This window comes from Culex pipiens, chromosome 3 (genome assembly GCF_016801865.2).
Source record: "Culex pipiens pallens isolate TS chromosome 3, TS_CPP_V2, whole genome shotgun sequence".
NCBI classification, from domain to species: domain Eukaryota; kingdom Metazoa; phylum Arthropoda; class Insecta; order Diptera; family Culicidae; genus Culex; species Culex pipiens.
Genome location: NC_068939.1, coordinates 58,898,195 through 58,921,803, shown reverse-complemented (window position 1 = coordinate 58,921,803; position 23,609 = coordinate 58,898,195). Strand labels below are relative to the sequence as shown.

General features: G+C 35.0%; 1 protein-coding gene across 1 annotated transcript in view; it reads right to left on the bottom strand.

Annotated features, from left to right (window-relative positions):
* Positions 1-6,391: 6,391 nt before the first annotated feature.
* Positions 6,392-23,609, bottom strand: part of LOC120417618 (Krueppel-like factor luna) — a 69,938-nt gene continuing 52,720 nt past the window's right edge. The window contains exon 3 of the mRNA XM_039579732.1: positions 6,392-7,321. Within this exon, the coding sequence (XP_039435666.1) occupies positions 7,146-7,321 (176 nt within the window). The 3' untranslated portion in view covers positions 6,392-7,145. The remainder of the gene's footprint in view (positions 7,322-23,609) is intronic.

Below are 23,609 nucleotides of genomic sequence, written 5' to 3'. Positions count from 1 at the left end.
CAAAGAAATGGTTTTTAACCTGATCGTTTTCATTCCAATTATTGGAATAAATAACTATTGAAATAATGAAACAATACATTTTTGTAAAAAAATTTAACTGTTTTGAGCCTAATAAATCAAAATAAAGGGTCCTGGTTGTTCCAAAAAGACTCATTCACTCGCAATCACAAACGCGACGAAAAACTGCTCTGACCGTTTCCTACCGTTTGTCACTTCCACATTAATCCCTACCGAATACTCTCTCTTTGCTCTGCCTCTCACTCCGATCGGGTAGTTACAGCGAATGGCTCAGAGAGGCTAATTGCGCTATGTCGCTCAAAACTGACTCGAAATAGTCCGCGATCGACTTTGTTTTGATTTTTTTTAAATTGCCTAAAATCAATGTTTTCAATAATGTTTTGCAATTTTTTTGCTAACACAACATCAAAGACACATTTGACAGCAATTTCCACCACGTCAAATATAAATTGACGCAAACTGTGGTAGCGCAGGCCAAGCGAGCGCCTCGCTGGTATTTTGCTAGATTCTCTCCTCTCTGAACATATTCGTGTGTGATTCGGGTCGACGGACGGAGTAGGCTAAGAAATTCGTGTTCGCTCGCGAATGGTTGCGCGCTCCAGTCGGCAAAGTTTCGTTCGGCGATGAATGAGTGATTTCTGATCATTGAGCTGAAAATCAGGACAATTGGTAAAAAAATGAACATCATAATAAAATAAATGCATAGAAATAATAACAAAGCGAACATTACAACTCGCGTTCACTCAGTTCCAACAAAGTTTCCTCAAATAATCGCTAGCCAGACCTACAAAATGGCTGATTTTCCCCCGTTTCAGCACACGAAACAAACTCCTTTTCTTGTGTAGATCAGCATTTTCACTTGCTCTAGGATAAAATTCTCTGCTGGTGCCAATAAACGGACTTCCCCATTTTTTCTTTGTTTTTGCGTATGATTGCCCTAAAATTATATGGAATTCAGTTACAAAAACCTTCTAGCCTTACCGAGTAGTTTGCCCTTAACTTACGTAACATAGAGTGTTTCTTCTGTTTTTTTTCAAATGTTTTTGCGTTTTTTCTTCTTCTTTTTTTCTCTTTTCTGGTTTGTTTTACCATTTCTTACTTAAATTTTCTTAAATATAGCTTGTATAAAATTCGTTTCTTTATTTTATTGTTTTAAATTTATCTTTAATCGTATTGGATTTTTTTTTCTGCTTCACTATTTTACACTTGCTTCTGTTGTTTTTATTCTTTCCGCTTTCGCTTTGCACGTGTGAGTGTGTTTTGATGCTGATGAGGGGTTGTTTAATTAATTTTTAATTTGCGAACAAGCTATAAACATATTTAACAGAACTTAAAACATAAACATTCACGCGGAGCAATCATTTAAACGAACAAACAACAGTTTCAATTTTTGGTATCATTCAATCGTGATTGTGTGTGTGTGTGTTTGTGTGAGTGTTTGTGGGAGGGAAACATGAACCTTAACCTAGGAGTGTGCACCCTTAACTGCTAAACATTCGAAGAAGCGCTGAAAAAGCGGGAAAAATTGTGCTACATAAAGTACCGTGAAATGTGCGTCAAAAAGTATACTTTGTTAAGAAGAATTAGCTAAAAAGAGCAAAGATTTAAAAATAGATCAGCCAAATTAAAACTAATTCGCACCTCTTTGAAGTGATCAGCTGTGTTACTCGCCCCTCATTTACTTTCTGCTTTGCCCTCTTTTTACGTTTTTTCCGGTTCGAAAAAAAATCGTAAAAAATATATTTTGTCTAAACTACGTTTGTTTTTACGTTTTTGCTAGGTTATTTTCTCTAAAGTTCTCACCAATTGTTTTCCACAGTTTTTGCTTCTTCTTTTTCGTCCTCTTTCCGATTTCTACACTAGTGCCTAAATATTACACTTTTCATTCTCTGGCTGGTTGCCCCCGTTCCGTGCAAGTCCGCTACTCTTTGAAAGTTTTTGCTCTCGTCGAATTTCGTCAGTTTTGATTGTGAGTGTAAAAATTGTGTTGTGTCGTGTGTGTTCGTGCCACAAACTGCCACTTTTTTGTCTTGCTCTCTGTGAATATGAAGGAAAATAAATAGCTTTTTTTAAGTGTGTGTGTGTGTTTTTAATGTTTGTTAGTGCCTTTACTACCTTATTTTCCGTTTTATTGCATTTTTTGGTTTTGTGTTTAACTTTTTTTCGTGTGTTTTTTTCTTTGTTCATCCTAGTGCTAATCAGTGTGCTAATGCGTTGCTAGAAAATTTTCTGTATATCTTTTTCTTTTTTTTTGGGAATGAAAAACAAACTTATACTGATCGAGGAGGGGAGGAATGGCTCTGAAGTGGAACATCCGAAAAACAAACCTATCTTTTTGTGATGTTTTGTTTCTGGTTGGGGTGATTCCTTACTTTACTTCGTACCGTTACGTGTTGTTTTTTTTTGTTTAGATTCGTCTAGTTTGTTTTTAAAATACGTAAAAAATTATCCAGTCTTTGATTAATACTATTTTGACACATTTTTTCACTGTTCATTTTCAATCAGTTTTAGGTTTCTTTAAATTTTTGGTTTTATGCTAAATTTGATCTAAAATAGTTGTCATTACTTGTTTCGATGCATCTGTGCTCTATTGTACTAAGCTCGCTGGTTTTCCTATCTAGTTAGCATAAGAGAGCACAGAGGCATCGGTTTGTTTTTATGTTCAGAGGGGGTCATTCGTACACTACGTAGGCTACGTAGCCGTGGAAATCCTGCGAATAGCACTGCACAGTTTACGGACGATCCCTTGACGTGGGTTAGTGGTTGATTTTGTGTGTTGTTTTCGATGACAGTGTTTATCTTTTCGGTAAGAAAGCAAACGAAAATTGCGTTTTTTACTGTACAAGAACATGCCAAACATAAAGTAGAGTAGAGTTTCTGAAAAAATGATAGTAAACTTAGGTAAAAGAAATCTGCAACAGACATCTGTTTGTTTATGTTATCTCCCTCCAAAAAATCTCTAAAAGCTTAGGGGAAACATTGTTTGTTTAAATACTTACAAATTGAATCATTTTAGAAGCGAAAACAATTGAAAAAAAAACGTACGAAATTTATTTTTCTGAGTAATTTTTCATTTTAAGTATTTGGAATCGTTGTTAAATAATTTGAATTTCAGTTAAACATATTTTTTGATGAATCTCAAATTTATTGAAATCAATCGGTGGCTAGAAAACTTGTATGGTGTGTATTTTACTACACATTTTTTCATTTATATTTTGAAACCATTATTCACGAGTTTAGGGACATAATTTTCAAAAATCATTAATAATGATTTGTTATCACATGCTTTAAACAATATTAAAAGCTTTAAATTGGGTTGCCATTGGTAGGAATTCATTTTTTTTAAATATTATTTGAAAGTTTTAAATCCCAAAACTTATAAAATCATTTCAGCCTAAAAGTATGCAAATTGGATCTATTTCCTCAAATTGACAAATAGCGAGGTTAACTTGAATTTTTCATGTGAAAAAAATAATGTATGTTTGAATGAGTTTATTTACATTTGTTGAAATTCGTATAAAATTGAGGGTAAGTAAATAACAAACTTGATCAAACTAAATAAGACATTGATTTTTTTTTTCCATAAAAATATCAAATTTGTTGCTACCACTTATGTTGCATGAAATAAAAATAATCTAAATTTACTGAAATACTTTTCTTATGATATTTTCGAATTTTGTTACAATAACTCTTAAAACTAGTGAGCTAAAAACTTATTCAAACTGCTCTTATTGTAAAAATTGTCTAAAGAATACGTTTCCCGATTCAAACTCATATTCATTGAGAAAAATATAACACTAAGAAAAATATTAAAATATTCCTATTTATCAATGTTTGCCTAGTTTTTTTTTTCACTAATTTTGAAAACATTTCAAAATTCGTTGAGTACTTTGAACACATCAAAAATTTAAGTGTTGATCCATGCAATTTTGAATTTGTAAAAATCGAAAAACAAAGAAACCTTCAGCCTTTCAATGTCATCCCGGTTTACGGAATTAAATTTCAATATTCAACTTAAATTTTTGATTTTTTTTAAAACAAAAAGTTCCAAATTATCTAAATGGTCTCTTCCTATCTGTGATTTCAATAGTCACAATTTTTGAAAAGCCCGAATGTGCCCAATTTAATTATAATGACATGATGATCATATTTAAATTATAGTTATATTTCATGAAATGATTTTTTTAACTCCCTGATTTTTTGGAAAAGTTTAAAGGTGAAATTGAGATAAAATCATTAAATAAAATTAGCATTGGCTCAACATAACAAGCACGTTCTTTTTATTTTCTCTTTGATATTGTTTCCCATAAGAAAATGAGAGAAACTTTTGTGCAAAAAACAACAATTTTAAGAAAACATGGTGTGTGGGTCTCGTGGCGCAGGGGTAGCGGCTTCGGCTGCCGATCCCGATGATGCTATGAGACGCGGGTTCGATTCCCGCCTTATCCACTGAGCTTCTATCGGATGGTGAAGTAAAACGTCGGTCCCGGTTTCTCCTGTCTCGTCAGAGGCGCTGGAGCAGAAATCCCACGTTAGAGGAAGGCCATGCCCCGGGGGGCGTAGTGCCAATAGTTTCGTTTCGTTTTTTCGGTGTTTTGGCCGTTATATCATAATTATAAATCAAAAACATGCATTTTACCAATGCATCTTCATTTTGTAGATTATTTTTTGAAAGTAATTTGATGCAGTATATTATTTCTTCTAAAACCTTTCAGATTGATTAAATTGTCAATAAATCCAAATGTTCCATTTTCCGCTCACTAATCGTTCTTTCACAATTGATTTAGTCGTCTGAATCGTCACTCAAAATTAGATCGTTAGCGAATATGATCCTGATCGCATTTACTCGATGATTCAGAAAAGCGGGAGAACAGAGAGTGAGTTCTCTCGCGTGAGTGTATTGTTGGTGAGCGACAATCTAAAAAAATCAAACAGGGCTGTAACAAAGCCAAACGGTGTCCATCTACGATTTCCAGCATGTTCTTGCACAACAACAAATCTAAACGCACTATCAACCAACAATCAACAATGGATTCTGCCAATATCGAAAACAAAATTGCATCAATTTCGAGTGTTTGAATGAGTGTGTGTGAGTGAGCGTTCGTATGCGCGTGACGTGGACTCTCCGCATGGACTCTCGGGATGGGCCGAAAAATTTGATCTACGATCGTAAAACTCTTAAAAATTGTCTACAAATGCACTCTAATCCGGTATAGAAAAAGGTGTGACCACAAGACCTCTATTACGTAACGTGTTACATCCACACACCCACACACTGTTTGCTGCTGCTCTCTGTTGCACTAGTAGTTGTAGTTGTTGTAGTAGCTATCACCTATAGTATTGTACAAGACGAGTAAACGGACTCTTTCTCTTCGCCCACACTACTACATCGAGAGACCTAAATGCCACGGGTACGGTACGAGTGTATTGGTGAGCACTACACGGTTTGCTTTCGACGACGACGCTGCCATTCTTTGCATGTATTGGTGTGACTTCGCTCCTAATTTTATCTATTTTTCCAGAATCTCTCTCCGCTTTGCGTGTATAAACTTGTCGTTCGAAAAAAATGCTGTATGCACATCACATCACAGAATTTGCATATCACGCACACGATAGACAGAGTATTTTTGTTGTATCTGTTGTTGTCCAATGTCTCATTGTTCTGATCTCTCTTTCTGTTATTGTTGTGAGTGTGTTTTTTTTTGTTCGGTGTATTGGTGCAGAGTGAAGCAGTGATGATCGAGTGCATGATTAAACACAAGCTGAATGTTTTCGGGGAAGTTTAAAGGTGACGCACAAACAAAATGGCGACCGGAGCATCAAAATGGCGTCCTCTTTTTGTTAAATTTACACGTTTCGTAATCGTCTACGTTAACATTAATAATTATTTATAATTAAAAGGCAGGATATGTTTAATTTTTCTGTTTTTTTTTTCTTTCGAACAAAAAGAAAATTGAAGAAATTAACAACGTAACGTAAAAAGAAGAAAGAACCTGATTCAAGCGACACTAGCAAAGTTGCGTGGTGGTAACTGTACGGACTAACCCTAGCATTCAAAATGTCACTAGTAGTTGTGTGAGTGTGTTTTTGGCAGTGATGTTTCCTCTCTCGTTTACTTTGTGTCTGTGTTTGTGTTGCCCGCGTCGACCAACTTTGCATGCTTCGTGAGAACTTAACGTAAACTTGATTGACTCATGTTTTTGTGTGTGTTGCTTACAAACGAAAATAAACAAAGTGAAAACAAAACAAAATTACACTCTAAAATGGCCACATTTCGGTAAAGTTAAGTGAAATTAAAGTTAAAATTAAACTACGTGGTATAACAAACTGATGGCGTTAAATCTTTTTACAAAAAATAGCCTAAGTATTAAAAAATGGGATGGTGATGGGGATTGCAGTGTTGCGATTCTTAACAAAGAGTTTAAAATGCACGTTTAAATAACCTTAATATTTTTTCTTAATTTTCTTTTATACTAATACCGATACTTAACGTTTTGATTCGTTTCGAAAATGACCTGGAAGTTCACACAAGGATTCGCATATTTTTGCTTCTTCTTTTTTTAAACATTTGTTTTACATAATTTAATATTTCGTAGTAAAATCGCCTGTCTCACTCGCATTCCTAATTATAGTTCAACTTACGTCCTGATGTGTGAGTTTTTTTTTGTGAGTTTGTGTGAGTGTGTTTACAATAGTCTAATGAGAAAACTTTTTTGATTTTTATTTGTCTAGATAATGATGTGTTTAGAGGGGGAGGGAGGGGGAACGATAGCGAGCATGAGCGGAAACATTCCAATGACGATTATGTTGATGACAGTGATTATGGCGGGGGTGGTTTTATCCTAAACTTCTAACCAGAGCTCGTGCATTTTCAAATGTTTTTCTTTTCCTTTTTCCAAAACTAATTATAACATGATGATGACAATTGCACCGCACAGAGACACTTCCCTTTCCGGGAATTTGCTTAAAAGTTGTGCCTTCAATGAATGTGTTTGTGTTTGTGTATTTTTGTTGTCTGTGTGTGAGTGTACGTCACACTTCCTTTGTGACATTTGGGATGGTACAAGCTCATTTAAAGTCCGGAGCATCCAAACTGCTCCTCCACGTGGTGAGTCCTCTCCTCCTCCTTATGCGTGGCGTTTCATGTGCAGGGCCAGGTGGTCCGACCGGGAAAAGCACCGGTCGCAGTGTCGGCACTTGAACGGTTTCGCGCCCGTGTGCTTCCGGTAGTGGCGCGTCAGTTCGTCGCTGCGCGCGAAACGCCACTCGCAGCCCTCCCACGAGCACTTGTACGGTTTTTCGCCTGGAAAGATTAGAAAAAAATGGATCTATTAGAGTTGATCCTGATATGAAGTGAATTTGATGCTATTAAAGTGGAAAATTTTAGATGGTCGCATTGGTTGCGTAGGGCGAATCCCAGAACTTTAATGAACCTAACCAACCAACGCATATGGCTTCATTTAAGATTTCAATGTTAAAATAAAACAAAAAAAAAATTATTAATAAGTTCTTATGTGATCCAATTGCATAAATTCAAGACACTTAAAACAACTACTCACTCCGAACACATGGTGTGCGTGTTCGAATCTAATCGAATTTAATAATATAATTACATGAAAATCAAAATGTGTTTTTTTCCAAAAATGTTAGCTGACTCAGATGGTAATCCCGAATTTCATCTAGAAGCTCCAAGATCATTATCGCTTAAGTTTTATGGTTTTTCCGATCTTGGTGGTTCCAATGTTTATTTTTGAATAGAACATTAACGATTTTTGCCTTTGGACATCACTTCAATATTTGTAACTAAAATACTCGTCAGAAAAATCTAAAAAAACTAAAATTTCGTCAGAAAAATCGCAAAAAAAATCACAATACACAGATTTTCGACGCCTTATCGATTGAAGATGACAGAACTTGTTTATATTCAATCCTTGAATTTTGAACCGAATTTTGATCGAATTTAAAAAATTTGTTTTTTTTTGGGAATGTGGAATAATTTTTCACCGAATCACGCGGTTTTTAAATGGAAATAAGGTTGAAGTTTTACATGTTTAAAGATTGCATTTGTCAAGCTCCCAAAATTTAATCAAGACTCATATTTATCATAATAACTGTTTGATCAACCAACTTTGTGAAAAAAAATCCTGACGGTCGCACATTTTGGCAAATCATATCCAAAAATTGGATCTCGTACGTTTCGCCGAATGTCGTTTCGCCGACGGTCATTTCACCGAATGTTAAAAAACTAATAATGCATAAACTCACCGAAATATTTGAAAATTATGCCAAAAATATAGAATGCAAAAACTAACAGCAATTTTGCCAAATGTTGTGCTGAAAACCAAAAGAACTGCTCATGTTTGAAAGAATGCGAAAACTCCCAAAAATTATACAAATAATTTGCTTAAAAAACAAAGAATGCAAAAACTTACAGAAATTTTTCAAAATGTTATGCTAAAAATCAAAAGAACTGCTCATGTTTGAAAGAATGCAAAACCTCCCAAAAATTATAGAAATAATATGCTTAAAAAACTAATAATGCATAAACTCACCGAAATATTTGAAAATTATGCCAAAAATATAGAATGCAAAAACTAACAGCAATTTTGCCAAATGTTGTGCTGAAAACCAAAAGAACTGCTCATGTTTGAAAGAATGCGAAAACTCCCAAAAATTATACAAATAATTTGATTGAAAAACAAAGAATGCAAAAACAAACAGAAAAAATCTAAATTATAAGCAGCCAATTAAAAGAACTGCTCATGTTTGAAAGAATGCAAAAACTCACAAAATTATACAAATAATTTGCTTAAAAAACAAAGAATGCAAAAACAAGCAGAAATATTCAAAATTATAAGCAGAAAATAAAAGAACTCATAAATAATTTAAAAAATATGCTCAGTAAACAAAGAATGCAAAAACTACCGGCATTTTTTCAAAATGTTATGCTGAAAATCAAAAGAACTGCTCATGTTGGAAAAAATATAAAAACTTACAAAAATTATTCAAATAATATGCTTAAAAAACAAAGAATGCAAAAACTAACAGAAATTTATCAAAATTATAAGCAGAAAATTAAAAGAACTGCTCATGGTTAACTGAACGCAAAAACTCACAGAAATAATTCAAATGATAGATTAAAACAAGAATGCAAAAAACTAACAGAAATTAATGCAAAAACTCACAGATATTATATGCTGAAATTAAATAACTTCTTAAGTTTGAAAGAATGCAAAAACCTCGCAGATTTTTTTTCAACTGGATTATTTTTTAAGCGATTGTTTATGCATATAATAATGCATAAACTTATAAAAATTACATACTAAGAAACAAAAAAATATATTTTTTAAAAAAAGATTGCAAAATCACCTTTTAGGGACATTATACTTTTTCAAAATATACAATACAATTTGTGACCATTTTATATATTTATTATACGATTATTTGTCAATTCGGCGAAACGTCCCATTCGGCGAAACGTCTCATGCGGCGAAACGACATTCGGCGAAATGACCTTCGGCGAAATGACCGTCGGCGAAACGACATTCGGCGAAATGTCCCGCACCCCCAAAAATTAGCTCCCGAAATCGTAAACTAGCTTTTATGAAATTTTGGGACAATTTGAAGTTCAATTTCTTCTTTGACTTTACCAAGCCTGTCTTTATAAAATTTCGCAGTAATATTTCATATAGGAAAAAAATACTCTAGAGTTGCAGTTACCTCTCTATTGCCCTTTTTTTTAAGAGAATTTTATTTTCCCCGTGTTCAAAAGGTCATTTTTAACAACTTTTGTTGTAGCAAAAACTTCAACTTCAATAGTTTTCAAATTTGCATCTATCATGTTGTTTATGATAGTATTTTGCTTATTTCACAACCTTCTATACTGTTTGCCTTTTAAGTTTTTTTCAAATGACTCACTTTTTCAAATTTTCTTCTTGTTTATCACATTTTCTACTGTAGAATAATATAATTATCATTAAAATTGCAAAAAAATGCGTGGAGGCATAGTCTGGTACATCACAAAAAAAACTGCATAATTCTTTATGCACAAAATATTAGAAAAGTTGAAAAAGTACAGCCATAGAAGAAGATATAACATTTTTTTAAGCGTTGGCAAAGTCACATAAAACAAGTCAAACTTCCAACCTTGATATTTTTTAAAATTTTAGAAGCTATTCTTTCCAATGCTTTTTAGAGATCGAAAATTTGTTGAAAAATTGAATCCTGGTTGTAGTGGGTTAAATAAGATGAATGCCCTAGTAACAATTTGGGTTTTAAGCCTATTAATGTTGTATGCGGGTTTCCAGAACCTTCATAAAACCTGTAAGATTAAAAATGTTATGTATTAGGCCTGTTGAATGAAACATGTTGTGTTGTGATTTTATATTCTCACATGAAAGTTTTTTTTTATTATTATTATCTTAAATAAAATCATCAGAACTAATTGACTTGATTTATAGACAAAGTTATGAAGCACTGGTAAAGTTGGTCGAAGTTTGCTAACATTTTGTTTTACAACATTGGCAAAATCATGCACAACAAGTATGATTTTTGGAGAATTTACAGAATTTCGCTCGTTCAGAGGCGTTATCATGTAAATTTTGGGCTAATAGAAATTGAAAAATAAGTGTAAACAATTCATAAATTAGATAATTCAGATAATTGAATGACGGTTTTTTCATTATCTAAGTATGGAATTTTGAACTAAAATGTAACCCTTAAATGTGCTGAATGATTTCGATTTTTTTTATTAAAGAAGGTGACCAAATGGCGAAAAAGAATATTGTGAAAATGTATGTAGTAAAGTAACAAGCAATCGACCACTCAAATTTGACTAAAATAGAGTTGCAGAATTCGAATTTGATGTTTGAAGTAAGAAAATAAAAGTCGAGTCATCGGATAATTGAGTCTTAACCGAACAACATTTTCTCAAGGATTTCAACCCAACCTGATGGTCTCAAAAGCGTCCAACTTTTTTGAGACAAAAAAAAAAAAACAGACAGAGACAACAACTCGGATTAAGATGTGAATCTTTTGAAAATAAAATGTTTTCATGAATTCATTCAAATTTTGAATAACATTTCTAGGTATGTGAAAATCGTGCTAGACATTTTTAATTTTGTTTTTTCCATCCACGATTTGATCCAAGGGGCAACACACATTAGAATAGAATAGACTGGAATTTTATTTCAAAGCTTTATTATATTTAAAAAAAAGTTATTTTTTATTATTTTTTTCTTATTCAGGTAGAAAAAATTCTAAAAGATACGATCTTATTTATTTAAAAACTGCTTCACTGTGCCCTTTCTTCCACCAAATCCCATCCTTAGCACATTTTGAGCCGCTTAAAATTCACTCCATATTTACGAACATATTTGCCAAAGATCTTACGAAACGTGGCACATCCATCCAACCACTAAGCAGCAATGACATTCACCCCCCCCCCCTCCCAACCACCCTCACCTCCCAAAAACTTGGTTTACATTCCCAGCACGTGCAGGGTTCTGGTTGTCTGCTGCAGATCCTTTTATTATAAAGATGCACCACGCCCCACCCTCTTTCCCGAAGAACACACGACAAGTGACGGGGGAAGGGTCACCACCGGCGGAAGTCCGTGACCGTTTCGCGGATGCACTTGCCACGCCAGAGCCCAAAATGTACGAGCGAGATCCTTCCGTAAAACCACCACCGAGAAGGACGGACTCGCTTTTTTTTTGCTGCTCTTCGTGGGTGGGTGATAGTGGGTGGTATTTACAGAACTAGGCACTTCTAGAAAATGGGGAGTTAAATAATATTTCAAAAGCAACGTTTTATTGAATTATTCTTTTTATGTTAATTAGGAATATTCTAAACAAAAGTTTTTATTATATGATTTTGTCCAAATTCACTTCACAAATTTCCACTGTGTCAAATGTCGTGCAAAAGAATCACCGCTCTATTGTCGCAAATTTTGCCTGCAAGAGGGCTTAGCCAACAGTTTGCGCATGCATAGTAGACAAATACGGGAAAATTCTAGCCCAAACTGAAGGATGCGATGTGGTTGCCGTTTTTTTGTGTTCCCCTACGGCTTGGGAACCACGTTTACAAAACTTTTCCCCATGTGTGGGAGACTGATGTTGGCGGGAGGGGGATGATCAGTTTTGTATGCTGAGGCGTCGAAGCTCAACACGGGCAAATGCTGTGCATATTTGCACAGAGCTTTTGGAGTGGAAGATGCAGCATTTTTTCGGGAAAATAAGATGAATTACTAAAATTCGAAATAAATAGAAATTTAATGGTGAAACTAACACCAAAACTAAAATGAGATTCGAAAAGATATGAAGATTTATTAACCTTCAAGAAAACATCCGAAATTCAAATAAAAAGTTGAAGTAGAACCGAACAATTCCGTACAACCACAACATAAACGTTCGCTTTCTCTAATTGCCAGCAAACTTATTTTCAGTCTCGTGCCAACCCCTGCCGTATTTTGACTGTTTGCTCAAAAGTTTTAATTGTAACTAGGCAAATGGTTGCAATGAGTTTGTGCGTGTCTTTTGGCCTCAATCTGGAAAATTCCTTGCTTCGACTTTCCCGCTCCTCACCAGATAGTGTCACAAAAATTGCAAGAGCAAACTTTCCACCCCGGGCCTTTATTCGAAACAATGTCAACTTTAGCGACTTTTCCTCTCAGACGTTTTTCCACATTCCAGCCCGCAACACCATCATAATTTGATAAATATTTCAATTTCAAACTTTTGTGCTCGAAGCAACGAAAAACTTCACCCTCTGTCAAGTGCGAGTGCGGATTAATTCAGCTCATTTTACAACCACCCTGCATGGTGGATGCAGCGAAAAGTGCATTTTTCAGCAGCCACACCAGTTACCACATCATAAAATTTCCCTTTTTCACGATGCTTTTAAGAGGACAGAGAAAGAGAGTGAAAAAAGGGTTCACCGACCACCCGCACCGGAAGTGGTCATGCTCCTGGAGCCAGTTTGGATCGCAGGATGAAACCTCACAGAAAACAAAAATTATGGCAATATCACATCTGGGAAGGGGTACATTTTTTATGTCAGAAAAATGTGTAATTTTACCTCTGAAAATGTGTAATTTTACCATTTTTCTGGTGTAATGTCGCTTTTTCAGTCTAAATTGAGGTAAAATTATAGCATAAAGAGGTAAAATTCAACCTTCAAAAATTACACCTTCAAAATTTACACAATTTTTTACTGTGCTGAGGGAGGATGTGCTGCTTGAAAAATGATGGCAATTTTTAAAATTACGGAAGGAGGATCGCTTGCATTTGTTTGAATTAATATTAGTTGCTGACATTTTGTGATAAATAGACTATATTCAAGATGCATCGTAAAACTGATTTTTTTATATTTTTTAAACAATCAAATTCGATCGGATTTTGCAAACACCGTTATAGGTTATAAGCAGAGCCGTACCTTGGGTCTATGGCGCCCTTGGCAAAGCATCAATTTGGTGCCCCACCCAAATTTACAAGCATTTTGATAAATTGATGTTATTTTTCAATTATTGCTTCAATTATTATTGATTGTATAATTGCAATAGGGCCCTAAATTTTTATGTAAAGCTGAAAACACGACTGAAAACCATTTCTGATCACTTTAATTTTATTTTAATGCAAAAAAAATGACATGACAGCATTTTATGATAGATCAACTATGATCCCCTTGGTAAGAATTGTCCTTTTCTGTCAAGAAGGGCCGTGAAGTTAATTTTTAGAAATTGAATTAAAAATCCATTTTAAATCCTTTGCGGTCGTACAAAGGGTCATTGTTCTCAGAAAACTAGGCTATATCGTTGTGAACAATAATATCTCAAATTTAGGCTTAATTTTAGGACCCAATTTGAGACCTAAATGTGGTTAAATGGTTAAAATCAGAAACACAGTTTTTTATGATTTATTTTTCAAATTAATATGAGATAGGTTGAATTGAAAATTTATTGTAAGAATTAAGTTGGCTGAATATTTTCTCAAATTTCATAAAATCGATAATGATAGCAGGATTTTGTTTGCTTTTAATTTATTTTTCAGATAAATGCACACAATTGAATGCTCAATCCTGATGAGTTTTGCTAAAACTTGTTAGCAAATTTGATATTTTCTAAGCCTGCACAATTTGATCTTATTTAGTATTGATCTGATTGTATAAGCAAAGAACTTTCCCGGATTTCGCAATTCACGATGAAACTTATTTTAATGGTAATAATAATAGCATTATATAATATATATTTGGTAAAAAATATGAAGATAATAAATTTTTATTCATTTTTATTGATATGCCCATACGACGCTAGGAAATATTTTTTATGATTTATTTGTTTTAAGTTATGTTTTGCATTGTTTTTTTTTCAATTGTATTTTTTGATTTATTTTTAATTCATAAAATTAAATTCCATATTCTAGAAAATTATTATTTTTTGAACAAAGCTATATGAATATTTTTAAACTCTGATATTATTCATTTGTTTTCAACTGAAAATTAGTTTTCAGAATTAAAAGTTTGCATAGTTTCTCATTATCAGAGCTTTTAAGACGATTTAAAAAGTAAATGTGTAAATGTGTAAAAATGTATAAATAACACTTGAACAACCTGAAACATTAATCGATAAGTTGTTCTGATTTCGGCAGATTTCGGCAGAAAAGTGATGTTCAGAGCAGCTGTGTGCACTGAATTAAAAAAAAAAATGTTGGTTTATTGGTGAAAATTAACAGCAGTTTTTCTATTTCAATCTAGTATTTCGAAAAAGCGTAGGGAAATTCAATGAACGAAGATGCTTATAAAAGAGAAATAGTGCTGAAAATATTTCAAAGCCCATTTTTTTAAATCTCGAGAATGTCAAAATTTCAAAAGAAAAGTATATGTTTTATTGCTAAAATAACTCCTATTTCAAAGAAGCTCCAAATATGACCACAATTTCAGAATTTTGCGGATTTTGATTCACAGCCAAATTAACGTGAACATAACAAGTTGGATATTTTTTTAGTCTGAAAGGTATGGCTTAAACTTCATTATAAAACGGTACAAACTTTAATTCTTTATTTGTTTTGAAAAGTTCTTCTAGAACTTCTTGAACTTTCTGCCACTTGAGCGCCCCTTCTTTGATGACAAAATAAATTTAGCATTAAATATAAATTTTCAAGAACACTTCGGTAGAAATATTCATACAATTGATTTTGACGCCTCTAAATCATTTTTTTATATGTTAAACCTAATTATCAAGTTATTTGTAGTTAAACTTTATATGTTGGCGCCTTTTCTGTTTTAAATACCTATTGAGGATGCTATGACTGACATTAAAAAATAGTACAATCACCGATTTCGGCCCCCACAAGGGCTGGCGCCCTTGGCGATCGCCATCTGCGCCAACCCCTAGGTACGGCGCTGGTTATAAGTAAGTTTTAGGTTATGATCATGAATAATTCTCCTCATTTGAGGCGACACCTTGCCTCATGTTGTCCCAGCGTGGCCTCAAACGCAATTATAACCGCCTTAACACATCAAACTGCGCAGAGGGTGGCACCGGATGGACCAATCTTATTTATGGCCACATTTTTTTTCTCTCGAACGAATTCCCTCTTCTCTCGGCCAGGATTCCGTTCCGTAACCTTGCCCATAATCCATTACGCCCGAATAATCAACATTAAAAATTCATAAACTGTACCAATTTTCGAAGGGATGGCGGGGGGAGGAAGGTACGAGTCCGGTCATAAATTAGGTCCATTTTCCAGAACATTTTTTCGCTCTCCCCCTTATCATTATGTTCTTTCATATTAAAAAAAATAACAATTTTTCTTCTCGACATTCCATCGCGAATTTCCCGCCGTGCCGTCAATTTATGGCCATCTTCGGTGGAAGCGCGAGGATAGTCTACACAATCCGGGATGAAAGCCCTGGACTATGCGCGGGATCACGCTGTGATGAGGATTTCGATGGGTGGTGGAAGCTTGGTGGGGAGGTGGAAAATCCCTACATAATGTTCCATCGCACACCCAGTGACGGGTCGGGCTTCATAAATGTCTTCATCTTGCAATTAAAATGAATAATGCATCGTTATCCTGACGAGTGCCCCGGTGGTAGGGACATAACTTTCCGGGGAAAAATATCTTGCTGTTAAGGCGATCGGACACACCTTGTTTGCTTTATAATGTTTTTGAGTTAATCACAAAAAAAACAATTTAATTTTATTGTTCAAGTAAAGCTCCAAAGAAACACACCCAGTTTAAAACAAACATTTTCCGGGAAAATCTCCTTTCCATTCGAATGACCCTCAGGGTAAAACACGCTGCAAAACATCATCAGAGCAGCGTGCAAGGAGTGTATCGAAAGCAAACAAATCGAAGCAGATTTTCTTCATCTGTAACAGCGCCCAGCAAGGCAAATCAATAATCGAGTAACATAAATGCAAATCGACTGAGGGGAACACTCTTGGAGCACATATGGTGCGCGCAGTGCATTTTGTTTGTGGACACAAGCAAAAAAAAAGCGAGGAAAACTTGAATCAAAGAAAATTCAAACCAAACATCACCATAGGGTAACTGAAGCAAATTTCAACCTTAAACCTAAAGTTGCAGTAAACTAAAAATTCGATCGAAATCAAACGAAGCAACCCTGCCCCTCAACCCCGAAGGAGCCCGCAGGGGTTCGAAATTGCTTTATGTGAAAAGTTTAACCGACAGACAAGAGTAATGTTTGCCTGGGGGAGAGGGAGAGATGGGTGGGGAAAAGGAGCAATATTGCAGCAGCTCGGAATGATTTTATAATCATGATACATGTGGAACGATTTTTCCCCATTTTTCCCCTCGACGAGCAGCATCCAGTATCACAGTGCAGCAGCGGCGGGTAATGACAGCTAAACAAATTAAGTTTCTGAAGGGATGTGTTTCAAAGTGATTTACAAATATAAGTTAGCAGAACAAAAATTTCCGAAATATGTTTCAGCGTAAATTAACTATGAACTATGCAAAGTCTATTAAGGGGTTACATACATGTAAATCGGCAAAAATGTCAGAGGATGGTATGAGCACATATTTACATTTTTTGTAAATCTGTTTTCAGGGCAATAAAATATACATTTACAACTTTTAACGAAACAAATTTAAAGACATTTGGTTTTATCTTTGCCGAGACATAGCTATTGGAAGTAAACAGTTTCAAAAAACGGGTGCCACGATAACTCAAAACTGATTCGACTAAATCGCCTCAACATTTTGGTCAAGACTCGCTAAACCGGTTCCGTGTGCATGACGAAGGCCGATTTTTAAAAAGTTTATTTTAAACAAAGTTAAAAATATTTTTATGCTTTTCATATTAGAAATCGTCAGTTGTTGATTTTTGTATTTAAAAAAAAGTAGAATTAAAAAAAATCGGGCTTCGTCATGCACACGGAATATGTCTTGAGAGTCTTCATCCCAAATTTCAGCTAATTCGGTCCATCCCATCTCGAGATATCGTGGCACCCGTAAATCAACTCTATGTTTCGAGAAAAACGCACACAAAGTTCGACAGTTCGCTAAGCGCATGGCAAAAATTCAAACTTAAATCGTCTGTTACTCACTTGAGTCATGAAATATCTTCATGAAACTTTCAGGAGTGGATTTAACCAATTTTCTGTAATATGAAATTTTGTGATTTTCTACATGTATGTAACCCCTTAACTGTTTTCGTAGAAGTTGGTTCAGTTTTTTTGTTTGAAATATTCGTCAAAAACATTTATTGCAATGATTCCATCCTTTATGTAAGAGTAAGCCCACAGAAAAAAAAATTATGGTAATATTCATCAGGAAATGGTGACAGATTTTGTGTTAAAAAATGTGTAATATTACATCAGAAACTGGTGATTTTTCATAAGTTTCTGATGTATACTCATCAGGTTTACATTTTTGCACATTTTTTATGTCAAATTACTCAAAAAAGAGGTAATATTCAACCAACCAAATTTTCAACATTCCAAATTTCAACTTTTTTTGCTGTGTCATTATTTAAAGTATCAACTATTCACAATGTTTTTATTGCAATTTATTAGTTCATTGCCATTTTGTTGGAAGTTATTGAAGGTTTCGACAACTTTCAAATAAATTGTTCAAATCATTTAACTTTTTCATGGATGTTTGAAATTTTTACTGAAAGTTAGGATTAGGTTTCGTTATTGTTAGAAGAAAAAAAAGTTGGTGAAACTGGATCAAACTAAGATTAAACTATAACTTCCTTTGTGTTATGTTACAAAAAAAAAAAAAAACTTTTCATGTGGTTTATGGATGATCCCTTACCAGAAAGTAGATTTCCGAAAATTCGTTTGAATGGGCCCTAAAGTGAATGCAGCACCTAGGAAGAACTAACAAAAATAAGTTTCGAATAAAAAAAAAACAAATTACCTACAGTCTTTTTGTCAAAAGTATACAGACTCCACCTTTGAAGAAAATGAAAATGACAACCCTCGGACCCGGCAATTTGAGGTTATGTTGAAAATCTCCCTCTTATCGTAGTCTTCTAAATATTTTTTTCTTCACAATTTTCAAAACCAAGCTGTAGGCCCGGAAACTGGGCCGAGTGGACCACATCTGGACAAAATTCGTTCAGCCAGAGTAGAGAAAATCAAGTGCATATTTTTGACACACGCAAAGACATTGGTTTGGAGTTTGATTCTTAGGCCATAAATATAAATGAAGGTGGGTCTGGGAGGTCATACTAAAAAGTATTTCCTCAGTGAGGAAAATCAAAATTATTTTTTTTATTAAAAAGAGCAGATATTTACTCAAAAAATTAACATTGAAAATCCAAATATGAGGGCTTATTGGAAACACTGAGGAATACCAATTATCAAACACATAAACTTCAAGAAGCTGTATCTCAGCAACCAGCATCGACGATAAAAAGAAAGTGGTAGGATTTTTTTTTTCAAATTATTTTTCATGATTTTTTTTATTAAAAAAAGCATTTTTTCAAAAAAAAACCTGGAGATGATTAACTTGAAAACGTTTGATGTTTGTTTGACAATATTTTCGATATGATGTACAGTCATCCCTCATATTCGGAACAGTTTACAGATCGGCCAATGTTCAAAAAATCATAGAAAATCGATAATTGAACTTAATGATTCGCTTTTACCTTCATTTGAAAGCTTTTCTTGCGATCTTTCGAATGCTGTATCGAACAACTGCAAATTTTAACTTTTATATCAAGTTTTTGAAGAAAAACTTTGACCCTTGAAATCCACAAATTCGGAACACTTTTTTCTTACGGATGTAAACAAACTTTGGTTCTCTCCATGAGTACACAATTTTTACAAAATAATGACTTCACGCACTGAAACCAACGAAACTCAAGCTTAGTTATGTTTTATGAATGGTCTGATAACTTTTTTTTGTAAAAATATCAGTTAAATTCAGGTGTTCCACAATTGTGGGAGGCACAATAACATCCCACAATCATGGAACAGGCAATTTGGAGGCAGAGTTTTGCTGCTCTGGATAAAGTAGTCTTGGAATGGGGTTTTTTGTTCAAAAAGTACTACTTTTACTAGTGAAATAGCAAGAGAATGTCCAAATGAAGGTCCTAAAAATAGTAGGGTCGACACAAAAGCTGCATTTGGCATGTTATTGACAAATTACCACAAAAGTGTTCCGAATTTGTTGGTGTTCCGAATATGTGGGATGACTGTATCAACTTTTAGTGATCAACAGTAAAAAAAATGAGAAATTATTTTCCACTGCACCTACTTTTTTCCTAAAAAACCTTAATCATGAGCTATAAATCTTGCGAAAACACCAAATTATTCAGAAAAACTAACATAAAAATCTCGATTAAATGCAAAATTGTAGGGAACTACTCTACTCAACTGACATTTTAAATGAAAGTTCATGATGAAGAGAATTTGAATTATAAAAAATCAACAAATCTCGAATGATTCACTTTAATTATTAGTAAAAATTGAATAAATTGAAGCGAATAAAGAATACAGCTTCCTTTGCAAGCAGCGCGATAACGCAGGGATTCCCCTATAATGTATGCCTCCACGTCCAAGAAGAACTCTGTGCAGAGCTTCAAACCGGCAGTGAACGAATACAGACAGTATCTCGCCAGCCTCTGAGCGAACCAGATCAAGATGAGGTCACTTTACGCGCTCGCCACGGTTGTTCTTGTTTGCTTGCAACTTGAACCGTGTAAGTCGGATTACTGGTGGTGTAAATGTCCAGTAGAAGATATAAATGTGATGCTCAATCGAGCAATTAGTTTGTCAGGTATGAACCAGAATGGAATCCCGTCCAATTGTGTGCAGAGAACATCTCACGTCCTAAGGCAACTGGAAGCCGACGCGAGGAAATATGAGCGTGACTTGGAAGATTTACGTAAGCTTGAAGATGAAATCTACTCCCGAGGTACTGATGTGTCCGGTCAAGATTCGAGTAGTACGTTGCGCTTAGATCGATTGATTGAGTTTTACGAGAAACGCGATCTGAAGGAAAATCAGAACATTTTGGCTGGAGAAGGCGAGGAAATTGAGTGTATCAAACTGCAACTGGCGCTGGAGGAAGAGCTTCAGGATATGAACCGGACAGATGGTCAGGACAAAATGAAGCTGGACGATTTGAAGAGACAGATCTATGAGATAACCAAAAAGAACAAGGCTTTGGAGTTGAGATTGCAAGGATCAAAGCCCGTTGACAAAATGCGTACCAATGAGCGGAACCAAGACCCTACTGAAGATGGATCAGAAGAAGTGACTACAGATTCCTCAATCTTCTAAATATAAAATTGTCTCCGAATAAAACATGTTTAATTCTTTGAAATCAGCTAATAAATGAACCGAACTTTCATCATGTTTTTATCTTTCCTGCTGGTACAAGTCTTGAGCTCCCTTACTGTTTAACAACATCCCAAACATTTCGCAAGTCAAATACCGACGAAAGTATTTAAATCACAATTTTAATCAACCTATTCCCAGCAGCACTCGTTGTTGAAATTGCACTTGCCGACGACGACGACGTCTCTATCATCATGCTACACAGCAAAAAATTGTGTAAATTCGGAAGGTGTAATTTTAGAAGGTTGAATATTACCTCCTTTATGATGAACTTTTACCTCTATTTAGACTGAAAAAGCGACATTACACCAGAATAGTGGTAAAACTACACATTTTCAGCGGTAAAATAACACAATTTTTTCTGACATAATAAATGTACCCATTCCCAGATGTAATATTACCATGATTTTTTTTTCTGTGTAGCACATCGTTTGCTTGGTGAATGTGCCACAATTTTGGCTTCGGATTTGGGGTTCCCAGTTTGCTATCCTGAGTTACATTTGTTAGGTTAGGGTAGAAATGCCTGTAACGTGGCAAACGTGTCCTTCAACTTGTATGTAATTTAAAAGTCCTACTGTTTTTATTTGAAGTTGATTTGTTCTACTGTTTTTATTGATTTACTGATATTCTTTTATGTTAAAGTACATAAAAAAGTAGAAGATTCATTTTATATTATTAATTTTTAGGGCATCCCAAAATCTTAAACTTGAATACTACTACCCTAGACATAAAATACAATTCTAGATGGAGGAGGGAGGGATCCTAAAGGTTGAGGAACAACATTCAACTCGTTGCAGAGTGAATGAAACTATTTCCATCAACATGACTATAATCCCACGGGAAGCTTGTTGAAGTAAACATATTTGGCTACACGTAATGGCTGTTGACTTGTTGAGAAAGACGCTTGTCTTATGGGAAATGTTGGAAGGTTCTTTGGTTCTGTGTTTTTCTACCTACTGGCTTTGATTCTACAATTTTTAAGAAAGAATGTTGAAATAAAGAATAAATGATTATGTTTTGATTTAATCATTATATTTCCATTTTTGAATAACAGATTTATTTTAAATTTATAAACTCGCAAGCTTACTATTATCGGATAACTTCAGCAAATCCACGTTGTCCGGTGCTACGCACTCCTTAGCGTCTCCCAAGTTGCCGGTGATGACCCCACTCGATCCGTGTAGCGCAGCGGAATTTTTGTGGAGTTTTGCTTGAAACACTTTGTTCTGTGTTTTCAAACAATTAAGGTACTCTTGAAGCTTTGAAATCGTCGAAATATTGTCCGTATGGTTTCGCTTCAGCTGATCCATCTCGTGTTCGATAGTTGATCCAGTTACTTTGCATTTGTTTCCGCGTTTACTCAAACGGACGATTTGACCAATCTTGTTCGCGTGACGATCCTCGTAGTATTTGAGCAATTTCCGCAGCCTGGTTCTACCGGAGATGAGTCCTTCGTTGGGGATTCCCAGGTCGCTGCTTTTGGACCTAATTTTGTCAACCAGCATTTTGTAATGACTTGCACCTGGCTTCACTTCATTCAGACGATTTTTCAATTTCGTCAAAACGTAACCTGTCTTTTCTGGACAAGTTCCAACAACGTGACTTAGTGATAAACCGTTGGATTTGGCTGACTTTTCAACGATGCCTAGGATAGTATCGTCATAACACTCGCACAATGATGCCCTACACGGCCAAAAAAGAAAACTTAGCAGAACAAAACCGGCGACCGCAAAAAGAGCCCTCATTTTCGATGCAAACTGTTTCGCCTCTCGGGACACACTGTCTTCCCAGGGCATCGCTTTTGCTCGCGCAGAGAGCGATCGACAGTGAACGAGATAAAGAGTGGTTCAGACGGGGCAGTTGGAAATGATTCTGGGGATTCCCTCGAGTTTATTGTGGTGGGACTGGTATGATTTTTGTTACTAGTGAGATTTCATGAGTTTTGAAGAAATGTGAAAATATTAATTTCTACACGAGGCATTATGTAATCGTTGTTTTATTTAGAAAAATCTAATTGTTTCATTTTTGTTTGAATCTTCTTGGGAGTCATGAAGTGACAAAATATGCAACTTCTTTTTGATTGTTTTATTCTTTTGCAAAAATCCAGCAATTTGTCTCTTTAAATCATCCATTTTAATTTTGTCTTGAACACTGATCCTTTTCAGATCTTGCAGTTCTTCCTCCAGCACCAAATTCGTACTTGTACATTTCACGTTTCGTTTCATATCCAGCAATTTTTGCTCTGCTCTCTGACTTTGTCGTTGATTGTAAAATATCAAACTTTCTAAGCTCGTCAAACTTCCGGTATTCCGCCATGATTTAGGGCTACTTTGTACCTTTATTTCGTCCTCCAGCGTACGTAATTCTTCCGATTCACGCTCGTACTCAATTGCCACAGCTTCCAGGTGGTAAAGAACGTGGGACGTCCTCTGCACACAATCGGACGGGATTCCTGTCTGATTCAAACCTGTAAAACGAATTGCTCGATCCAAAATTGATTTTATATCTTCTACTGGGCAGTTGCACCACCAGTAATCCGATTTACACGGTTCAAGTTGCAAGCAAACAAGAACAACCGTGGCGAGCGCGAAAAGTGACTTCATAATGAACTGATTCGTCTAGAGTGTGAAGTGATACTGTCAGGAAAAAATGTATTCCTATGCAATGCGCAAAATTTGAATTGAGTGATAATAAAGGAGCGAAGTCACAACGTTGGAAAATGATTCCATGAAGAATAGACAGTGGAAAAATTGAAAATAAAACTTCTTGTGGA